Source organism: Mustela lutreola, chromosome 15 (genome assembly GCF_030435805.1).
Source record: "Mustela lutreola isolate mMusLut2 chromosome 15, mMusLut2.pri, whole genome shotgun sequence".
NCBI classification, from domain to species: domain Eukaryota; kingdom Metazoa; phylum Chordata; class Mammalia; order Carnivora; family Mustelidae; genus Mustela; species Mustela lutreola.
In genome coordinates, this window is record NC_081304.1 from 20,724,134 (window position 1) to 20,744,734 (window position 20,601).

The 20,601-nt window shown below is 42.9% G+C and overlaps 1 protein-coding gene across 1 annotated transcript; it reads left to right on the plus strand.

The window, feature by feature from the left end:
- Positions 1-12,491: 12,491 nt before the first annotated feature.
- On the plus strand, positions 12,492-17,018 carry LOC131815966 (keratin, type I cuticular Ha3-I). Its single transcript, XM_059148180.1, has 7 exons — positions 12,492-12,842; positions 13,891-13,973; positions 14,564-14,720; positions 15,961-16,122; positions 16,217-16,342; positions 16,467-16,687; positions 16,901-17,018. Exons 1-7 carry the CDS (start codon positions 12,495-12,497, stop codon positions 17,016-17,018), a joined length of 1,215 nt encoding a protein of 404 aa, XP_059004163.1. The 5' UTR covers positions 12,492-12,494.
- Positions 17,019-20,601: the final 3,583 nt, after the last annotated feature.

Below are 20,601 nucleotides of genomic sequence, written 5' to 3' on the forward strand. Positions count from 1 at the left end.
ATACCCTGGGGCCAGCAAGAGGATTGCATGAAGTCAGAAGAACCATCGATGGACCAGCCCTGCTTCTCTAACAAGCACCAGCCACAGAACCAGCCCCAGACAGCCTCATAAATCATGGTCTGGATGGAGAGAAAATGCCCAGGTGTGGCCTGACTCTGAGCTGAGCCCACCGGATCCCTTTCATTCTATTCTGTGACCTGATGGCCTGATAGGACTGGGCTGCGAAGGTGCCCTACCAGGTGTGTTGTGGTTCTCTCTGTTGCTTTGACCTTCCTCGCAGGTCCCTAAATCCCTCTGTAGACCTAATAAACTTTCCTCTTGCAAAGCAGTGATGGGGCTCATTTGTATTCATTCTTTCCAAAGTGTTCACTCTGTATGTGCTTCTTATAAAGCCACTTGAAAGCATAGGAGGACTGTGTCATTAATCCTCTCCCCAGAGGGCTTCATCACCATTAATTAACATTCATTAGGTGCGGTGAGCCTGGCGTCCACTTGGGCCGGCCAGGAACCAGTGGGGCCACTAAGGCAAGAAGCCTCATCCAAATATCATGAATATTCACTATGGGAGCTGACTCAATATGGCACCATGGTTAACATTTCTAGAAAGTTCCACTTTTTCTTTCCAAGGGCCTGCCAGAAGAGGGACAGAATTTACATTTACTGAAAATCAACCAAGTATAAGGAGCTGTATGACTCATTTTCTTTCTAATTCACATAATAAGGAGCTTAGAGTCCATGGTCAGTATGATATGACTGTGAGGGAATGAAACCCACCCGTAAGAAGCACTGGGGTCTTAGCTACTCTTCAACACTGTCACAATGGGGGAGAGATGATGCTCTCAGCACCCCAGAAACTCTCCTTCGGGAAATAGAATTTGGAACAGTAAAAAGGGCATCTCTTATATCTGAGTAATATCTGACAGATTTTTTAAAGTGTTTCTCTTCCTGTTTGACTTTTGTAACCACAAGGACTAAAATTGGATTTTGGGACCAGCTGCTTTCCATACCCCAACTAGGATATTAAGTCTCTGGTCTCTGCCAGTATTAAAGTGACAGTTAGGCTGGTGTCCTGCCCCTGCTGGTGTCTACTGATGTCTGGTCATGCCTGATGGCTCCCACTGCTGTGCACACTGTGGCCCGTGCAAAGCCACTGTCCTGTCTTGGGCTAAACTGCCAGTTAGGTCTTCTCTCCTTTAGATGAAGCTGGTGCTCTGTCCCCCTGCTGTGACGATGGCTGCTCCAACCTTGGTCATAAATCCTTGTCTTAACATACTCTGGTTCTCTTAGTGTCCACTCTGCTGTTGTTCATATTTTGGGTGCTGCTAGAGCTCCCTTATCCAGATGTGCCTCCCAAATGCCCAGTTCTCTGCCTTGCGAGAGCTCCAATTGGTCAGCAAAGGAAATACACCTTTTCTTATTGTTCAACGTGCACAGCATCAAACAAAATTTTGCCTCCATGTTAGACAAGGCTTTGTCAGTGGGACATGTGGGTCTGGGGGAGGCGGTCCTGAGGCTTGGTCTTCGCCACGGTGCTTGCTTTCTTTGGTGAAGCAGAGAAAGGAGTGTCGGGGAAATCAGTTTGTCCCAGAACACAGCCAAACTGATTTCTGAGATGTCTGGGTGGAGTTCAGTGTTACTACTGACCCCACATATGGGGCAAGACACATGGTGCTGAAGTCCACTGCCAAGGACCCATGATTTGCAACGGCATAACAAGGCACTGCCACTATTTCTTATTTTAAATTGCTTATCATGAAATATTTCAAACACCTGAAAGTACAAAAAATAATAAGACACCTAGAAATCTACAACCCAGATTGAAGAGATTTAACCTTGTGCTGTGTTTGTGCCATTACTGTGGGTTTTTTTGTTTCTTTGTTTGGATGGTTGGTTGGGTTTCGGGTTGGTTACGGGTTGACCCAAAACTCCACCTTCATCCATTCTCCTCTCCCCACTCTGCCCTAGAGGTAATTGCTATTCGGAACTTGATGGTGTATCATTCTCCAATTAAAACATTTCTAGGGGGCTTGGGAGAAGGGGGGTGGGGTTATGGACATTGGGGGGTGTGTGTGCTGTGGGGTGTGTGGACCTGGTTATTCACAGACCTGTACCCCTGGGGATAAAATACATTTATTTTATTTATTTATTTTAAAATAAAAATATATTTTATATGTTTATAAAAAATAAAAAATTTTAAAATTAAAAAAAAACATTTCTAGAAATTATACATGGTTATCTCCATATACAGTGTGTGTGTATGTTTCACCTGAGCCGTTTAAGCTAGAAAATATAAGTGGTATAGATGTTACCATTAATTTACTCCATTCCACAGTGTGTTTCTGAGATTTATCTGTGTTAATACACGTTATTCCGGTCATTTATCTTAACTTCTTTGTAGTATTTCATAAGGAAAACATGTTTTTATTTACTTACTCCACTGTGGAGGGACAGTTCGGGTCTTTTTCTTTCTTTCTTTCTTTTGAAGATTATTTATTTATTTATTTAACAGAGAGATACAGAGAGAGCACACGTCGACAGAGCAGCAGGCAGAGGGAGAGGGAGAAGCAGGCTCTCCGCTGAGCAGGGAGCCCCGCGCGGGGCTCAGTCCCGGGACCCTGGGATCATGACCTGAGCTGAAGGCAGCGGCTTAACAGACTGAGCCACCCAGCGCCTTGCCTGCCTGCCTTTCCTCCTTCCTTCTTCCTTCCTTCCTTCCTTCCTCCCTCTCTCCCCCTCTCTGTCTTTCTTTCTTTTCCTTCCTTCCTTCCTTTTTCCTTCTTCCTCCCTCGCTCCCTCCCATCCTCTCTCCTTTCCTTCCTCTCATCATTATAAACAGGGTTGCCGGAACATCCTTCCCAATGTCTCTCCATGTACCTGTTTCAGTGAGTCTCTAAAGCAACGGTTCTCAAAGTGTGTCCTGGGAACCTGGGAAACTGTTAAAAATGCAAATTATCCAGTCCTACCCCGGACTTACTAATTCTAAAACTCTGCAGGTGGGGCCCAGCGAATCTGTTTTTGTTTTGTTTTGTTTTACAACATTATAAAAAAGTTCTGCGTCTGTATCCGAAGGAAATGAAGTCACTGCCTCAAGGAGAGATCTGCACTGCCATGTTCAGTGCAGCATTATTCACAATAGCCATGATTTGGAAAGAGATGTCTCTAGATATGTATAACTGAATAAAGAAAAAGATATATAATAGAGGGTCAAAAAAAGGTGATTTTTTTTTTAAATTTCTTTTCAGCCTAACAGTATTCATTATTTTTGCACCACACCCAGTGCTCCATGCAATCTGTGCCCTCTCTAATACCCACCACCTGGTTCCCCCAACCTCCCACCCCCGCCGCTTCAAACCCCTCAGATTGTTTTTCCGAGCCCATAGTCTCTCATGGTTCACCTCCCCTTCCAATTTCCCCCAACTCCCTTCTCCTCTCTAACACCCCTTGTCCTCCATGCTATTTGTTATGCTCCACAAATAGGTGACCTTTTTTTTTTAAACGTATTTTATTTGAATTCAATTAGTTAACATTTAGTTTATCATTAGTTTTAAATGTAGAGTTCAGTGATTCCTCAGTTGCATATAAAACCCAGTGCTCCTACATCACATGCTCCCCTTAATTTCATCACCCATTACCCCATCTCCCATCCCCCTCCCTTCCATCAGCACTCAGTTTGTTTCCAAAGATTAAGAGTCTCTTACGGTTTTTCTCCCTCTCTGATGTCGTTTTATTTTATTTTTCCCTCCCTTCCCCTATGATCCTTTGCTTTGTTTCTTAAATTCCACAAATGAGTGAAACCATGTGATAATTGTCCTTTTCTGAGGGACTTATCTCATTCAGCATAATATCCTCCAGTTCCATTCACCTAGCTGTAAATGATAAGAATTCATCAAAAAAGACGGTAATCTTGTCATTTGTGATAATGTGGACAAACTGGGAGCACATTATGCTAAGTGAAATAAGCTAGACACAGAAAGACAAATATTGCTTGATCTAGGTTTTAGACATTTTTTTTTAACAAAAAAGAAATCTTTTGAGTATAGTTGACCCACAATGTTGCATAGTTTCTGCATGATCTCTTACGTGTGAAATCTAAAAAAAGTTGAACTCAAAAAGCAGGATGGGGGGCACCTGGGCGGCTCAGTGGGTTAAGCCTCTGCCTTCCGCTCAGGTCGTGATCCCAGGGTTCTGCTCCCCCGCCCCCCCTCCCCCGTCGCCTCTCTGCCTACTTGTGATCTCTCTATCTCTGTCAAATAAATAAATAAATTCTTTAAAAAAAAAAAAGCCGAGAGGGACTGGTGGAGTGAGGAAGATGGAGCGATGTTGGTCAAAGGTGAAGTTACAGTTCTAGAGGATGAATGCGTTTTGGAGATATAATGTATAATGGGATGATGACAGCTAATAATCCTGCCTTGTATTTTTGGAAAATTTCTAAGAAGATAAATCTTAAATCTCAGCACGCATGCCCACACACACCCAAAGGTAACCAAGAGGTGATGGATAAGTCATTTAGCTTGGTTGTGGTGATCCTTCCACAATGTATGCATACGCATATAAAAGCATCAAGTTTTACCCCCAGAGATCTCTTTCACTTTCAAATTTGAGAGGAGCCATTAGACTTAGCAAATACAACCAAAACACGTGGGTGTAATGGCATCTTGTTTTAGTTTGCAGTTTTCTTGTTCCTAGTGAAACTAAGCATTTTTAAAAAAAGTTTTTATTGGTCATTCAGGTTTCTTTTCTGTAAATTCAGTTCAAGAATCGTGGCATGCCTACAATGTCCTAAAACCGTCCTAGGGGTCAGGCCAGGGTAGTGAAACCGAAGACCTGCTCTCAAGAAGCTTACTTTTAGGTGGGGAGACAGGCAGTCAGAAGGGTCAGACAAACATGACTGTGTCAAGTGGTAAGTGCTAAGAGGAAAAATAAAGCCAGGTGCTACCAACTGTGTCTCTCAAAATTCTCATGTTAAAATCCTAGCCCTGGCTCTGAAGGTATCAGGAAATGAGCCTTTGGGAGCTGATTAGTTCTGAGGTGGAGCCTTCATTAATGGGGGTTAGAGGCATTATAAACAGAGATCCCAGAGAGCTCCCTCACCTCTTTTGCCATGAGAAGACACAGTGAGAATACTGCTACCTACAAACCAGGACATGGGCCCTAACCAAACACTGAATGTGCAAGAGCTTTGATATTGGACTTCCCAGGCTCTGGACTGTGGCAAATAGATTTCTATTGTTTATAACCACCCAGTCTATAGTGTTTTGCTACAGCAGCTGGAAGGGACTGAGGCACTGGGCAACCAGACAGAGAGGATGCGGGATGAAGCCTTTCAGATAGGCTGGTCAAGGCACTGAATGTTTGATGAAGAAAAGTAGAGTTTGTTTATTTCTATTTAATTTTACTACTGATGCTTTTGGATTTGTTTTAAAAATCTTATTTTGTGCTTTCTAGTAATCATGATTTTTTTTCTTTGCTTATTGCTTTCTCCTTTCCTGACAACTATTGGAAAGATCTTCTTTTCTTTGTTGATTTTATTCTTAACTTTTAAATGTGCAGATTTAACACTATCTAATTTCAACTCATCTCTCTTCCTGCATATAAAACAAGGTGTAAAGACGTTTTGATTTATCTGGTTTGTATTTTAAGTTCTACCTTGTTTTTACACTCCAAAATTTGGTAATTGTTACTGTTGTTTTTAGGCTTTCCTGCATGTTTACCGGTTTGTTTGCTTACAGTGTTTCTCATACTTTCTTGCTCCTCTCTGGTTTTAATTTCGTATTTTCTGACATACATTTTTTCGCAGTTCTTATGGAACCTGTAAGTGATAACTTCTTTCAGTTACTGTGTGAAAACATATCTCCTTAGTGGTTCCTCCTGGACGATGATTCAGTTTGGTGTGGAATTCCAATAGTTATTTTTCTTCAGCATTTTGAAGCTATTATACCATTGTCTTTTGCGTTTTGTTGTCAACACTGAAAAGCATATTGCCAATCTAAGTGTGGTTCCATTTTGGTAACTCTGGTTTTTTTTTTTTCTCTCTTTGTTTCTAAGATTGACTCTTTGTCTTTAAGTGTTATGTGGCTTCACTATATTATGTGTAGGGGTGGTTTTGTTTTCCTAATTAGAGTTGATGTTCTTCTTGAATTGATTCATGCCTTTTAATACCAGTGGAAAATTCTCAGCCATTGTATTTTTTGAATATTAATTCTGCCCTATTCTATTTTCCACTTCTGAATTCCTTTAAAAAATAACTTTATTGAAGTATAATTCATTTAACATAGATATGATTCATATACCACAAAATTCTCCCATATGAAGTTTACAATTCAATGGCTTTTAATGTATCCATAAAGTTGCATAACCATTACCTCAATTTTAGAACATTTCATCACCTCAAATAGACATCTTGTACTGATTATCCAGTAGTTGCCCCTGGAACCCCTACCTCAGACCTAGGAATCATGATGTCTGTAGGTTTGCCTATCTTGGGCTTTGCATATGAATGCAAACATAAAATCTGTGGTATTTTTTGACTGGCTTCTTTTATATAGCATAATGTTTTACATTTAAAGCCCAGTAAGAAACAGTTTAGCCTTTAAAAAAAAATCTTGCTGTGACAATGAGCATGCTTTTTTCTTTTTCTAGTACACCTTTTCGCTAACTTTTAAGAGATAAGGGTTTTCCAGTAGTCTGAATTCCAGCTCTGTCATAAGGACTGAAGGCCTTGTCCCCTGACCCTCATTTCTAATTTACTGTTTTCCAACCTAGACTCTTCACTAACTCTCTCTGTACCTGAAGCAAGTTGCTTCCTCTTTTGGGTCAACATTTTCCCATTTGCAACATATTTGGGTGAGATGACCCTTTGAGCCCTTGGTGGCTCCAACGTTCTAAGACTCTAGCTGCATCTGACTCAGACACTATTTCCAGAAAAGAAATTTTTATCATCCTTTGTTTCTGTGGGAAGTCCATTCTTAGGACACGGCTCAGTGTGAGGTGATCCTAATACATGACCTTGGACTAGAGGTTGGCAGTCAATTGGCAGAACACTTTTCCAAGTGTTTCTCCTCTTGGTATCATCTTTGCCTGAAGCTCATACCCACAACTCACTTTATGAACTACAGGTTGTTTGATCACATAGGAAGCTTGGTGTCCCTTCGTCACTTCCTAATAGCTCTGCTTCAAAACTGGCAAAGACAGCAGTTATCACAAGGGTGTGAATGACAATCATGACAAAGTCTTTACTTCCAGAATAATAAGCTCAAGCATAATTTAGTGATTATATCGGAACAGGAGCCTTACTTGGGTCCTTTTATGACTCTATTTTTTTTGAAGACTCATAAGAATTTCCTTTTGGATTATTTTATTTTATTTTTTAAATTATTTTTTAAAATTAATTTATTTATTTTCAGCATAACAGTATTCAGTATTTTTCACCACACCTAGTGCTCCATGCAATCTGTGCCCTCTATAATACCTACCACCTGGTACCCCAACCTCCCACCCCCCCTCCACTTCAAACCCCTCAGATTGTTTTTTAATGTAAATTTTATTTATTTTTTTTGCTGTGTACAAGGAATATCAGTTTTCAAAAAATTTGGAGAGAACAGAAAGCTACAGAGAAGGGGGGAAAACATTCAAAACTCTGCTATTTAAAAGCATCCTATGTAAAGGCACCTGGGTGACTCAGTCAGTTGAGAGTCCAACTCTTGGTTTCAGCTCAGGGTCATGAGATCAAGCCCTGCATAGGGCTCCACACTCAGTGTGGATTCTGTCTGGGATTCTTTCCCCCTCCCACTCCCTCACCATCTGTTCCTCCCCCTACTTTTGCTCTCGCTCCAAAATAAATAAATAAATAAATGAATGAATAAAATCTTTAAAAAAAAAGGAGCATCCAATGTCATCATTACAGTATGATTCTTTTTCTCTCTCAATTGTTCTCATTGTTAAAATCATATAATTTTAAATTTTCTTATGACTATGTGTGCTATATTTTGGGCAAATATATCGTTCTTGAGTAATTACACTATTGTGTATGTTCTAAGTCACTTCTACTGATGGGATATAATTGTATTTAAGTTGTTCCAAACTATTGGAACATAATTATATCATCAGTTTAGAAATAGTGATTGAAAAATAAGTGATTGAAATCAGGATAGCAATGAGGAACCTTGGTATCATTGAATTCTAACATTTCCATATTCACCCTTTATTCTTCTTTTAACATGACATATCTATGGGTAACAAGTGGGTTTTTATGGGTAACAAGTGAGTGTTTTTTCCTTTTTCTTATTGTCTCCAATTTTGCCCCTAGGTAGTTGACAGTTCATATTGGTTGTGAAATTGTTCAATATTTCTGTGCTATGGTGATGGGAACTGGAAATACAGTGGGGATTAGCAGATTTGGCTTCTAATTATATGATCCTAAGTAAGCCATTTCTCCATTCTGAGCCTCAGTTTCTTTATCTGTAGAATGAAAGATTGGATATCACTCTTGTTCCAAGATTTTCCCTTTCTCTGACAATTTTGGCATTTGGGATCTACATTAGGAAGTGGAAAGAGGAAAGGAAGAGCTGAATGCATGGCAGTCTGGTTTTGGATCTACAGCTACAGCTGACTCTTGGACTCTTGCTGCGAACATGCTTCTGTGAGTTCTTCTCTGTTCTCTGCTAGAACAACAATAAGGAACACCCCCCTCCCCAGACAATGCATCTAGGCACACAACTGAATTCTTCCCCCATAGTTTCTCTTTAGGATATTAAATAAATCTTACACCTTGCACCAAAACAGAAGTTGAGTTATATGCATGGACATTTCTAATTGCTTATGCCTCTTGGATAGATGTTCCTAAATCACGAACGATTATGAATCATCAAATCAAAACAAGCTTGACATCTTTAAACTACTTAAAGCACTCTAATTATTGTAGAAATTCTGTATTGGTAAGACCAAAGCTCACAAGCTTTATAATCAGGTGTACAAACTGATTATAGCAGGACTTCTTTAAACAATGGAATCTCAATTCTGGGTGTTTAAAGTGTCAATGGCTTAATGTTCAGTGGAAGTTACTCGAAGAGTACAGGTACTGTATGGAGTAAGCAGATCTATGTAACACTGGAAAGGTCCTGGCAATTTGTCGGTCAATGTATCCAAGAACCTCTCCATGGTTCTGATCTTACAGGGTCCCTTTGCCACTCTTGACACTTTTGATCTTTACCGCCCCTTTGAAGCTCTCCTCCCTTGCCTTCTCCGATGCTATAAGCTGGCTCTCTTCATTTTCTCTCACCATTTCTCTATTTCTCTTACTCTTTTTCCTTCTCCTACTCTCTGCTTGGGGGAATTCCCCAAAGTTTGGTCCTTAGACTTTTTTTTTCCCTTCTCCATGTATATTCTCCCTTGGCTCATTTCTCCAATTCTCACATCTGCAGTAGGATCACACCTTTCCTTAGTACCACTGTCAAGACTTCTAGACTTGCTACTCCAAGGACCTGATGGACATTTACCTGTATAGATTCCACCATTCTTTCACAGGTATCTGATCAAGAATGAAACTAGATCACTCTTCTCCTTAGAACCTTCAATGGCTCCCCATTGACCTTCAAAGTCCAAGCTCCTCAAGGAGGTTTACAAAGTCCTTCATGTAAAAGTCCTTCCATGTTTTCAAGGGAATGCAAGTAGAAAGAAAGAGAGAGAGAGAGAGAACTCATGACAATACCATGCTCAAGGTGAGATGAGAACTCACAGAGGAGGAAGAAATGATCTGTCAGAAGTTAGGGAAGGAGCTAGGTCATTTATATCTAAACAGCATGAGATGACAGAAAGAGTTTGTTTCTCCTCCACCCTTGTCTGTCACTCGCTGGCTTACACAGTGCTTACTGAACTTCTCTTGGTTCCTCTATCACTGGACTTTCCAATCTTACTGTGGTGAATGTGTTAGAGGGGGTCCACAGTACTGTGCTCTGAGTCCTTGGAGTGTTTGGCCAAGGCAGCCCTGTCACTTTGCCCCCATAAGCCATAAAGTATTGTCATTTCTTACATAAGTTTTTGTGTGAAAAATAGGAAGCATGCCTGAATGTAATGTGTACTTCCTCGAGATCTCCATTCAGTCTGGTTAAGTCCCCTGGTACATGTTCCTATAGCAGCTGGGGCTAGCTCCATCACAGATGTATTCTATACCTGGTTGGTGTGCATTCTTCATTAAGTTGTAGGTTTGTTTCTCTTGCTCACCTCTACATCTCCCGCACATGGTTCTTTTCCAGACACATGGGAAGGGCTCAATAAAATGTATGTTAAAGGAAGTGGGCTAGTTCGTCCTTGGTGAACAAAATAGTCTGTGCTTCTGTGAATGGTAAAGTTTTTCTCTTAAATATTTTGATTGCCAAATTCTGGTTTCATTCCTGATTCTCTCCCACATCTCACCTTTCTAAATGATTGTTGTTGTTGTTTCTTTTTAAATTGCTTCTTGGGGGCGCCTGGGTGGCTCAGTGGGTTGGGCTGCTGCCTTCGGCTCGGGTCATGATCTTGGGGTCCTGGGATCGAGTCCCGCATCGGGCTCTCTGCTCAGCAGGGAGCCTGCTTCCCTTTCTCTCTCTGCCTGCCTCTCTGTCTACTTGTGATCTCTCTCTGTCACATAAATAAATAAAATCTTAAAAAAAAATAAATTGCTTCTTGGGACATGATGTGATGAGCGCTGGGTGTTATATGCAACTAATGAATCCTTGAACACTACCTTAAAAACAAATGATGTGCTATATGTTGGTTAATTGAGCACACTAAAAAAATAAAAAAATAATGTTAGGTAGGGAAACAAAAACAAATTGCTTCTTTGAAAATGATTCTTACACCACTTCTTCTCTTATTCATCCTCTGCAAACAACTAAACTTTGTCCTTCCTCACTGTTGGCCTGGACTACTGTGATCACCTTCTTGCTGGTCCCTGTGCCTTCAGCCTTACCTTTTTTTTTTTTTTTTACTAAAACAGATCAATGTTTACTAAACATTTCCTAAAACTTCTCCTCTAGGAAAGTCCAAGTTCCTTAGTTTTGCCGTAGAGAACTTCTACCATATGGCATTGACTCACCATACAGCTTTCTTTTCTACCACCTCCCTTCATGCCTCTCTCCTCCCAGCCACTAGTCTCACTGACCAGACCTTGGACTCTCCTGCCCACTGTGTGTGCACACCATTCTTCCACGTGCAGGGCCCATGTTCCCCCTTTGTGTCTCAGAAGCCTTGTGCCCCAGCACATATCTAGACCCTGTAAAATTCCCATCCTGGCAGTGCCCTCTTGCCCCATTACCTTGAACCTTACACTTGTCACTTACTATCTCCTGCTTTAGATTATTATCCTATGTTCATTCCTTCACCCACTCAACATACACCATTGATGGTCTACTCAGTACCATTCACCTAGAGCTGAAGATTCAGAGAACTATACCCTTTTCCTGCCTTTAGGGAACTCAGACACAGAGATAGATGAACACAGAAGCTGGGAACTGTTCAAGGTGAGATAAAAGCTCACAGAGGAGGAAGAAATGATCTGTTGAAGAAGTTAGGGTAGGAGATGGTTCATTTATATTGAAGCGGTGTGGGGTGATGGAAAGAACAGAGATATGTGTTGGAATCCTGGCTTCACAATATATTTCTCCGCACCTACCATTTTACAGATGAGCAAATGCCTCCACTTGCCCATCTGTAAAATGGGAATAATACCATGTACTTTGAAGGGTCATAGTGAGGTGTGAATAAGATCATGTTTGTGGAAAGTATCAAGTACCAAGAGGAGCCTGTGAATGCACAATAAGGATGAGCTCCTTCTGAACACAGTTCTGGTCCTACCTTCTATACAGTGCCCTGTACATACTTTTATCCTGGTGCATATCAGTAATTTGGTTGATTTATAATATCATGGATGTGATGTCTGCTACATCAAGAAACAGGGCACAGGGAACCAAGCTGTTTTAACTATTCTGGAAGGGATCTACTCCTCTTTCTGAGAACCATAAATTTGGTATTTAGCATTTGGCAATTTGAACTAGTGAAAGATACACAGACAGGAGCTGTGTTTTCTCTTCTTAGCAAGAAGAGCCAGGGGATTGCTAAGGAGTCAGGGCCAGCAGGCCAGGAGGCAAAGCAGCAACAGTGTCCATGGATCTGCCACACCTACTAATGAAGGCCAGGGGGTTCATGAGTCCAGCTCTTTGAAGTCACTCCATGAAGCTCTTACTTCATTGATGCACAGCATGGAAGAGGAGTCCTGACTTAGCGAGAAGCCCAAGTAAAGTCTTTTATGAGGTGAGGGACTCATCTGAGGAAACATAACAAACCAAGGGGGAAGGGCTTTTGACAATCACCAAATGAGTAATAAAAAAGGGGCTGCCTTCCATGTCCACACCCTCTGCGGAAGGGGTATAAATGCTCCCCAGGGGAAGGAGACCCACAGCTCTGTGGCTTGGAGAACTTGGACTTTGTGTTCAGCCAGGTGCCTTGCTCCCTCCAGCACCATGCCTTACAACTGCTGCCTGCCCAACCTGAGCTGCCGCTCCACCTGCTGCTCCCGGCCCTGCGTGCCCCCCAGCTGCCACACCTGCACCCTGCCCGGGGCCTGCAACATCCCCGCCAATGTGGGCAACTGCGGCTGGTTCTGTGAGGGCTCCTTCAATGGCAGCGAGAAGGAGACCATGCAGTTCCTGAACGACCGTCTGGCCAGCTACCTGGAGAAGGTGCGCCAGCTGGAGCGGGAGAATGCGGAGCTGGAGAGCCGCATCCGGGAGTGGTGCCAGCAGCAGGTGCCCTTCGTGTGTCCCAGCTACCAGTCCTACTTCCGGACCATCGAGGAGCTCCAGCAGAAGGTGAGGGGATGGCTGCCACACTGTCTCCTGCAGGAAGTTATAGGGACGAAATCTATAATTTGATTAAGAAACAGTATGAATTCTCAGCTAAAGTCTGGCTTTTCCATTTTTTTCTTGAGTACCCATTTTGTGTGAGGCCCAGGACTGTTAGGCCTGAATATTTGCATAGTGTTAGTCTATGTGCAGGAGCAGCACTTTGCATAAATAAGCTGTAATTAAAAGCCGCTTCCAAATGCTTCCATGCATTGCCAAGATCCAGATTTATTACCCTGAGGTAAGAGAAAAGGCCTGAGCCCAAGAAGGAAGTTGAGGAAGCAGAACATTTTGTACGAATTGGACTATTTTCTCTCTACTTCATCCGGACTTTTGCCTACCATGACTTCTTATTGCTGTCTTCTTCTGGGTACCTAATTATCCTGATTGTATTCCTGACCTGAATGCCTCTGGATTTCTCCTCCTGGTGTTCAGTGTCTAGCGAGGGCATAAAATCAGAATGAGTGGAAACCACCTTGCAGGTAGTAGTGCTAAGCCACCCAGGATGGCTGGAAGGGCATGGCTGCTTCCCTGATGCAGCCCCTCTAATGGCCAATTACATATTTATCTTCCCCACTGGACTGGAAATTTCTTGAGGGAAGGACCTAGAGTTTACTCATTTTTATATCTTCAGCTCCTAGAACCATACCACATTTATGGTAGTTTTGTTTTGTTTTTAGCAAGAGAAAATGAGCACATATGAGCCAGGGTAGAGGGAAGCAGAGGGAATGGGAGGGAGAGAATCTTAAGCAGGCTCCATGCTCAGTATGGACCTATGGTAGGTTTTTAAAAATAATTGTTAGTTATTATTATCAGCCCCTTTTGCTCACACATTTCAGATTTGATTTTTCAAATATTTATTGAGCACCTATGGAACATGGACAGCATGTAATAGTCTTACATAAGATCCACTGTGATTTCTCATTCCATTCTCAATCCATGTAAATGAATTGGTAGGAATTGCTGTTGGTTAAAAATAACCAAGCTCATTCTAGATTATTTGGGGGTCTTCTAGATCTTGTGCAGCAAGGCAGAGAATGCCAGGCTGGTGGTGCAGATCGACAATGCCAAGCTGGCCTCAGATGACTTCAGGACCAAGTGAGTGGGCAAGTAGGGTATCCTCTCTCTTCTCTCTTTCCCTTTAACCTCTCCTCAACATTGACAAACACAGACAAAGCTTTTCTCTAGATGTTTTCCCCAGGATCCATAGAACCACTGCTCTGCAGAGCACAGAGATCTCTTCTCTAGATTCAGACCCTCCCTCTCTTGCTTCTCTGTAAGGTGACATCCTCCAATCTAGTGTAGAAGTCATAGCTGCCCTCCTCCCCACCACACCCTGATGCTCTACTAGGCACAGAATGCAATCAGGTGAATGTGAGAAGTGTATTAATTTTGGAAATCTCACAGTTTAAGAACTTTTGTTCCCTAAATCCACTGGCTCCATATATATATATATATATATATATATATATATATATATATATATATATATATATATATATATATATATAATGATTACCAGTGCATTTTCCTCTAGGAGCTATGGCTCAATGTTAAACACCTAAATGAAACAGAAGGCTGTAGAAATCACAAACCCTAATTTCCAGGTGTGTGACAAACCAATCCACACCAGAGTCAGGGCCAGGTCCATTCCCATCTGGTGGGTCCCTGACGCCCCTGTACCATAGGTACGAGACGGAGGTGGGCTTGCGGCAGCTGGTAGAGTCAGACATCAATGGCCTACGCCGGATCCTGGACGAGCTGACCCTGTGCAAGTCCGACCTGGAGGCCCAGGTGGAATCCCTGAAGGAGGAACTGCTGTGCCTCAAGCAGAACCATGAGCAGGTGAGGTTCTCCAAAGAGCAACCGGCTCCAACTTGCTGAGGCCTGTTTCCAACTGCCAGGGGATATGGGAGAGACTCAACTAGCCCGAGGGGTCTGTCCTCCAAACAAAAAGGGATTTGTAGAGAATGAGCAATTGAAAGCTTGTGTTATGAGATTAGGAGGTTTCATCCAGAGATAGGAATGAGAGTCAAGGAAGTTGGCAAGCCCAGGAATGAGGAAACACCGCAGCCAGGTGGCACCCACAGCCTCTTCCACTCTCGGCCAGAGAACACCCCGCTGCAGAGATCTTGTATCCCAATTCCCCATTTAGCATATGAGAGGCCAAGACGGCTCTCCAGCAGAGAGGGCTCCACAGGAAACAAAACCAACTCTCCCCCTTCTCCTCCAGAGTTTTCTCTGCTGTTCAGTGTGATTCGGAGGAAATGTTGAGCAAAATGCTCACTGTCACTGCTTGGTCAGTTGATAAAGAAGATGGACATTTTGTGCAAACCTGAAATACCAGAACAATGTAAATGGTGATAGTTAATATTAATCAAGAGCTTATTGTATGCCAAACATTGTGCTAAGTGCTTTAGAACTCCAGAAGTAGTACTCAGCTTACTGATGAAGAACCTGAGGTTTCTAGAAGCTTCTAGAAGCCATAGACCAAGTGGTAGGGATGGCCCTCTATTCAAGTCTGATATCTTCCTAAGCCCAAGTACCAAGCTATGCTGGCTGTGTGAGGAGAATAGCCCGGAAATGAACAGATATTTAATTTCTTCAGAAAAAGCTAGGTTGATAGAATTGACAAATAACTTTTTAGATCTATTCCATCCCAGATGGCAGATTTTGAAGTAAGCACTCTTTATTTCCTCTTTAGCCAGACTCTAACCTTTTTATTAGTCATGGCGAAGAATCAGACCTAAAAGGCTCTGGGGTCTATGAGCAAAAACAATGAACTGGGTGCTTGGGGCCCACGGTTTACATTATGGACTATCACATCTCAGTGTAGAGGCCAAATCACGGATCTAGACTATGGGTAGCACCCCGAATGGGGGGCAGAAAGAGGTCATGGGCGTGAAAGCACTTTGCAAAGCGGAATACACAGTTTAGTCGCTGATCGTAGAACCCAGTTATGAGAGGATCCGATGGAACAGAGAGGCTTAAAGCTTAAGAATGCTCACAAGCTGATCTGTGATTCCCTAGAGGAAAGCATTTGAACCCTCTGTGATACTTTCCATCTTCCTAAATCCTCCCTCAGGAAGTCAACACCCTGCGCTGCCAGATTGGAGACCGCCTCAATGTGGAGGTAGACGCAGCCCCCACTGTGGACCTGAACCGCGTGCTCAACGAGACCAGGAGTCAGTATGAGGCTCTGGTGGAGACCAACCGCAGGGACGTGGAGGAATGGTTCACCACCCAGGTGGGCATCTCAGCACTTGGCCGCTCAGGACCCTTGGCCCCTTGGCGCTCTTGAGGCAGGGTCTGACCCTGTCTTCTCCCCTGTGCTGTTTCAGACCGAGGAGCTGAACAAGCAGGTGGTGTCCAGTTCGGAGCAGCTGCAGTCCTGCCAGGCGGAGATCATTGAGCTGAGACGCACGGTCAACGCCCTGGAGATCGAGCTGCAGGCCCAGCACAACCTGGTGGGTGTTGTTCAGGGTACTGTCCACACTCTCCTGACCTCGTGAAGCCTGGGACTTCTCTGGAACCTCATGGAGAAGCTCCCTGAGGAGCGGCTCTGTGACCTGCTTTATGTTCCCCACACAGAGGGACTCCCTGGAGAACACGCTGACAGAGACGGAGGCCCGCTACAGCTCCCAGCTGTCCCAGCTGCAGTGCATGATCACCAACGTGGAGTCCCAGCTGGCTGAGATCAGGTGTGACCTGGAGCGGCAGAACCAGGAGTACCAGGTGCTGTTGGACGTCAAGGCCCGGCTGGAGTGTGAGATCAACACGTACCGGGGCCTGCTGGAGAGCGAGGACTGCAAGTGAGTGGGAAGCTAGTACTATTTCCCTTGGGGATTGCATGAAGTTCCTGTGGGAATGAAAAGTTATCCTGGTGGAAACAAATAGATAATTTCAAGCTTTTGGGAGGGGACAGTCTGAGGAAGTGCTATATTCTCATATGAAGTGCATTTAGTATTTTCCTATCTCTTCAGCTCATTTCCCCCTAACTGGCCCTCATGGTCTTCTGTCTGCAGGCTCCCCTGCAACCCATGTGCCACAACCAATGCCTGTGACAAGCCCATTGGGCCTTGTGTCTCTAATCCTTGCACCCAACGTGCTCGGTGCGGACCTTGCAACACCTTTGTGCGCTAAAGGGCTGGTGCCAGGAGTACAAAAGTTCCAGAGTCACATCTCAACCCTACTTCATACAAGGGATCTCCTCTGGGGACCACACATTGGACAAAGGAAGAATTTCTACCAGCACCAGATTCTGAGTGTCCACTCTGCCTTTCACGGAATCCCCTGGCTTGATCCTTCAGATGGCAAAGTCTCCTCAGCAGCTCGTTCTGTCTTCTGAGAGTATAGAGAAATCTACAGCAGGATTGTGCAGTATCTATTATCACAATGATGCACTTGTGTAACATGTTATCTTTGAACAAATACTTATCTAAATGTGATTTCAAAATAATTACATGAAAGTGTGAGCTGATTAGGCAGGTCATAAAACTGAACATACTGAGAAAAAACATCTTCCTTGTGACTCTTTTGGTCTTTGGAGATGCAGTCAGAGTCCCTTGTTAACTTCCTAATAAACTCTTATTCTGGCACAAACATGATCATTGTCCTTCTTCATTAATTCCCAAACTGGGTGTCTTTTTTTTTTTTTTTTTTTTTTTTTAAAGATTTTATTTATTTATTTGACAGAGAGAAATCACAAGTAGATGGAGAGGCAGGCAGAGAGAGAGAGAGGGAAGCAGGCTCCCTGCTGAGCAGAGAGCCCGATGCGGGCCTCGATCCCAGGACCCTGAGATCATGACCTGAGCCGAAGGCAGCGGCTTAACCCACTGAGCCACCCAGGCGCCCTGGGTGTCTTGTATCAATAAAAAATAAGTGGTGTTCTTTCATCAGATGAAGGGGTCATGTGACTTCCTTCAAAGGGAAAGTCCACCAGACCTCACCCACCTGTTGATAAATTTTTTGTGTGGGGAGAAGTTGGTAGCAGAAGCAAAGGTAGATCCACACGACAAGATCCACAAACATTTTCTGCCTAGCTCTGCAGAGGGAAAAGGTGAGAGAACCACAGAAATGGGACCTCATCAGGAGCAAGTGAATGTTGAGACTAAGGCCATACCTCTCGGCCACACAAAAACACTGGATCCTAGCAAGAACTGGAAAAAACAGCCCAAAACTGTCTTCTTCTACTTCTATCTTTGTATATTGGAGAGGTTTTCTTCATCATCATCCCATCTGAGTAATGATGATGTTTGTGCCTAAAATTTCACAACTACTAAAATATGCAGAAATACATTGATCTCAGGTCTAGACTATCAAGTTATGTATTATAAATGATCAAACCACAATGTCAAAAAAGGCTTATTTTCAATCACATTCTTCTCACCAAAGTGTTATTAATGTTGCTATTACCTGTCATATCATTCAATTACAATATTTTTGGGAGGACAAGTGTTTATAATAACAGCAAATAACAGTTAATAATAACAGCAAATATAATTGAAAAAGTTTTATCATAGACTACTTATTCCTTTAAAAATGTTTATTAGTAGCACACAGTATATGTTTTATAACACACATAATATTTTATAGCTGTGGTATATATACATGTTATAAAATGCATATTGATAAGTAAACACATTGCAGGTGTGTGCTCAACATTTCTTCTGATAGAAGTAGAAGATGAAATATTCCGAAACCTAGCCAATTAGGGAGCCTGAATCTCCCAAACTTCTTACACTCTGCACAGACTGAGATATGTAATTTCAAGCTGATGTAAGGTTGTGGGTGGACATTCTTTAGAATGCTTCATGTGTAAATAAAGAATTGGAAATAAGACCATTTTGTTTCCATCAAAAAGACCCTTCCTTTTCACAGTGAGGGAACAGCATATTTACACATGTACAATTTTTTTGACATACAAATTCCCCTGAGATATTTATACTGTGTGAAATTGGGTGTCCGAAGCACTGAGTGGATACCATGGTCCCTTCTCCCAAGGTTGTTCTGGGCTGTCAGGGCAGAGCAAGTGCCTACAAGTCACCCCACTAGAGTCCTGGATTCACAGAGATCCTCTGTCCTATTCACCTGGGCCTCATTCTTCCCCCTAATTGTCTCCTCTCCCTACAGATGCTGCCTGGGTCCCCGGTGAATGTCCTGTCCTCAGTAAGAGTGCAAGGAGTCTGAGAGACATGGAACGGCTGGGACTTCCCTTAAGCTCAGCACCACTTGCTTGGAGGGACAGACTGCTGCTCATGTGACCCTCCTGGCCGTAGGTTTCTCCTGTCCTTTGTGACAAGGAGAAATCAGTAATGGTTCCTAGTCTATGCTGTACTCAAATCTGACTCTGCTCCTTACCAGATTTGGCCCTTGGGCAAGTCCTTCCCCTTCTCCAAACTTCACGCCTCCTCACAGGGCTCACAGACATTTGGAAAATGCAAACTCTTTTTTATTTTTTAAAATTTTTTTCAATTTATTTATTTTCAGAAAAACAGTATTCATTATTTTTTCACACACCCAGTGCTCCATGCAATCTGTGCCCTCTATAATACTCACCACCTGGTACCCCAACCTCCCACACCCCCACCACTTCAAACCCCTCAGATTGTTTTTCAGAGTCCATAGTCCTTCATGGTTCACCTCCCCTTCCAATTTACCCTAACTCCCTTCTCCTCTCTAACACCCCTTGTCCTCCATGATATTTGTTATGCTCCACAAATAAGTGAAACCATATGATAATTGACTCTCTCTGCTTGACTTATTTCACTCAGCATAATCTCTTCCAGTCCCGTTCATGTTGCTACAAAAGTTGGGTATTCATCCTTTCTGATGGAGGCATAATACTCCATAGTGTATATGGCCCACATCTTCCTTATCCATTCATCTGTTGAAGGGCATCTTGCTTCTTTCCATAGTTTGGCGACCGTGGCCATTGCTGCTATAAACATTGGGGTACAGATAGCCCTTCTTTTCATGACATCTGTATCTTTGGGGTAAATACCCAGGAGTGCAATTGCAGGGTCATAGGGAAGTTCTATTTTTAATTTCTTGAGGAATCTCCACACTGTTCTCCAAAGAGGCTGCACCAACTTGCATTCCCACCAACAGTGGAAGAGGGTTCCCCTTTCTCACATCCTCTCCAACACATGTTGTTTCCTGTTTGGTTAATTTTGGCCATTCTAACTGGTGTAAGGTGATATCTCAATGTGGTTTTAATTTGAATCTCCCTGAGGGCTAGTGATGATGAACATTTTTTCATGTGTCTGATAGCCATTCATGTGTCTGATAGCCAGAAAATTCAAACTCTTAGAGCAAGTGCAAAACCACCTGCAAAGTGCTATGTAGAGGCAAATGGTTATTTTTTTGACACATCCAACTCCATTGGTTGGACTGTTGATCAGGGGACATGATATTCAGTTGAAGAAAGTGACTCTGGAACCAGAGTCTGTGGGTTGGATTCCAGCTTCACTCTTTAAGAGCTGTGTCATTGCAAATAACATAAACACCGTGCTCTCCCATTTCCTCATCTTTAGTAGGATGACAATAATAATATGTTTTCACAGGGTGACTGGGAGGGTGAATTGAGTAAATACACAGAAGCACACAAGACTGTGCCTACCAGAAGTAATAGGGCTGTTAGGAGTCACAGAGTGGCTACCCCCTGGGTGCACCGGAGAGAGGAAGACTTGGGCAATGTTGGAAGGGAGCATGAGAGATGTTTCTG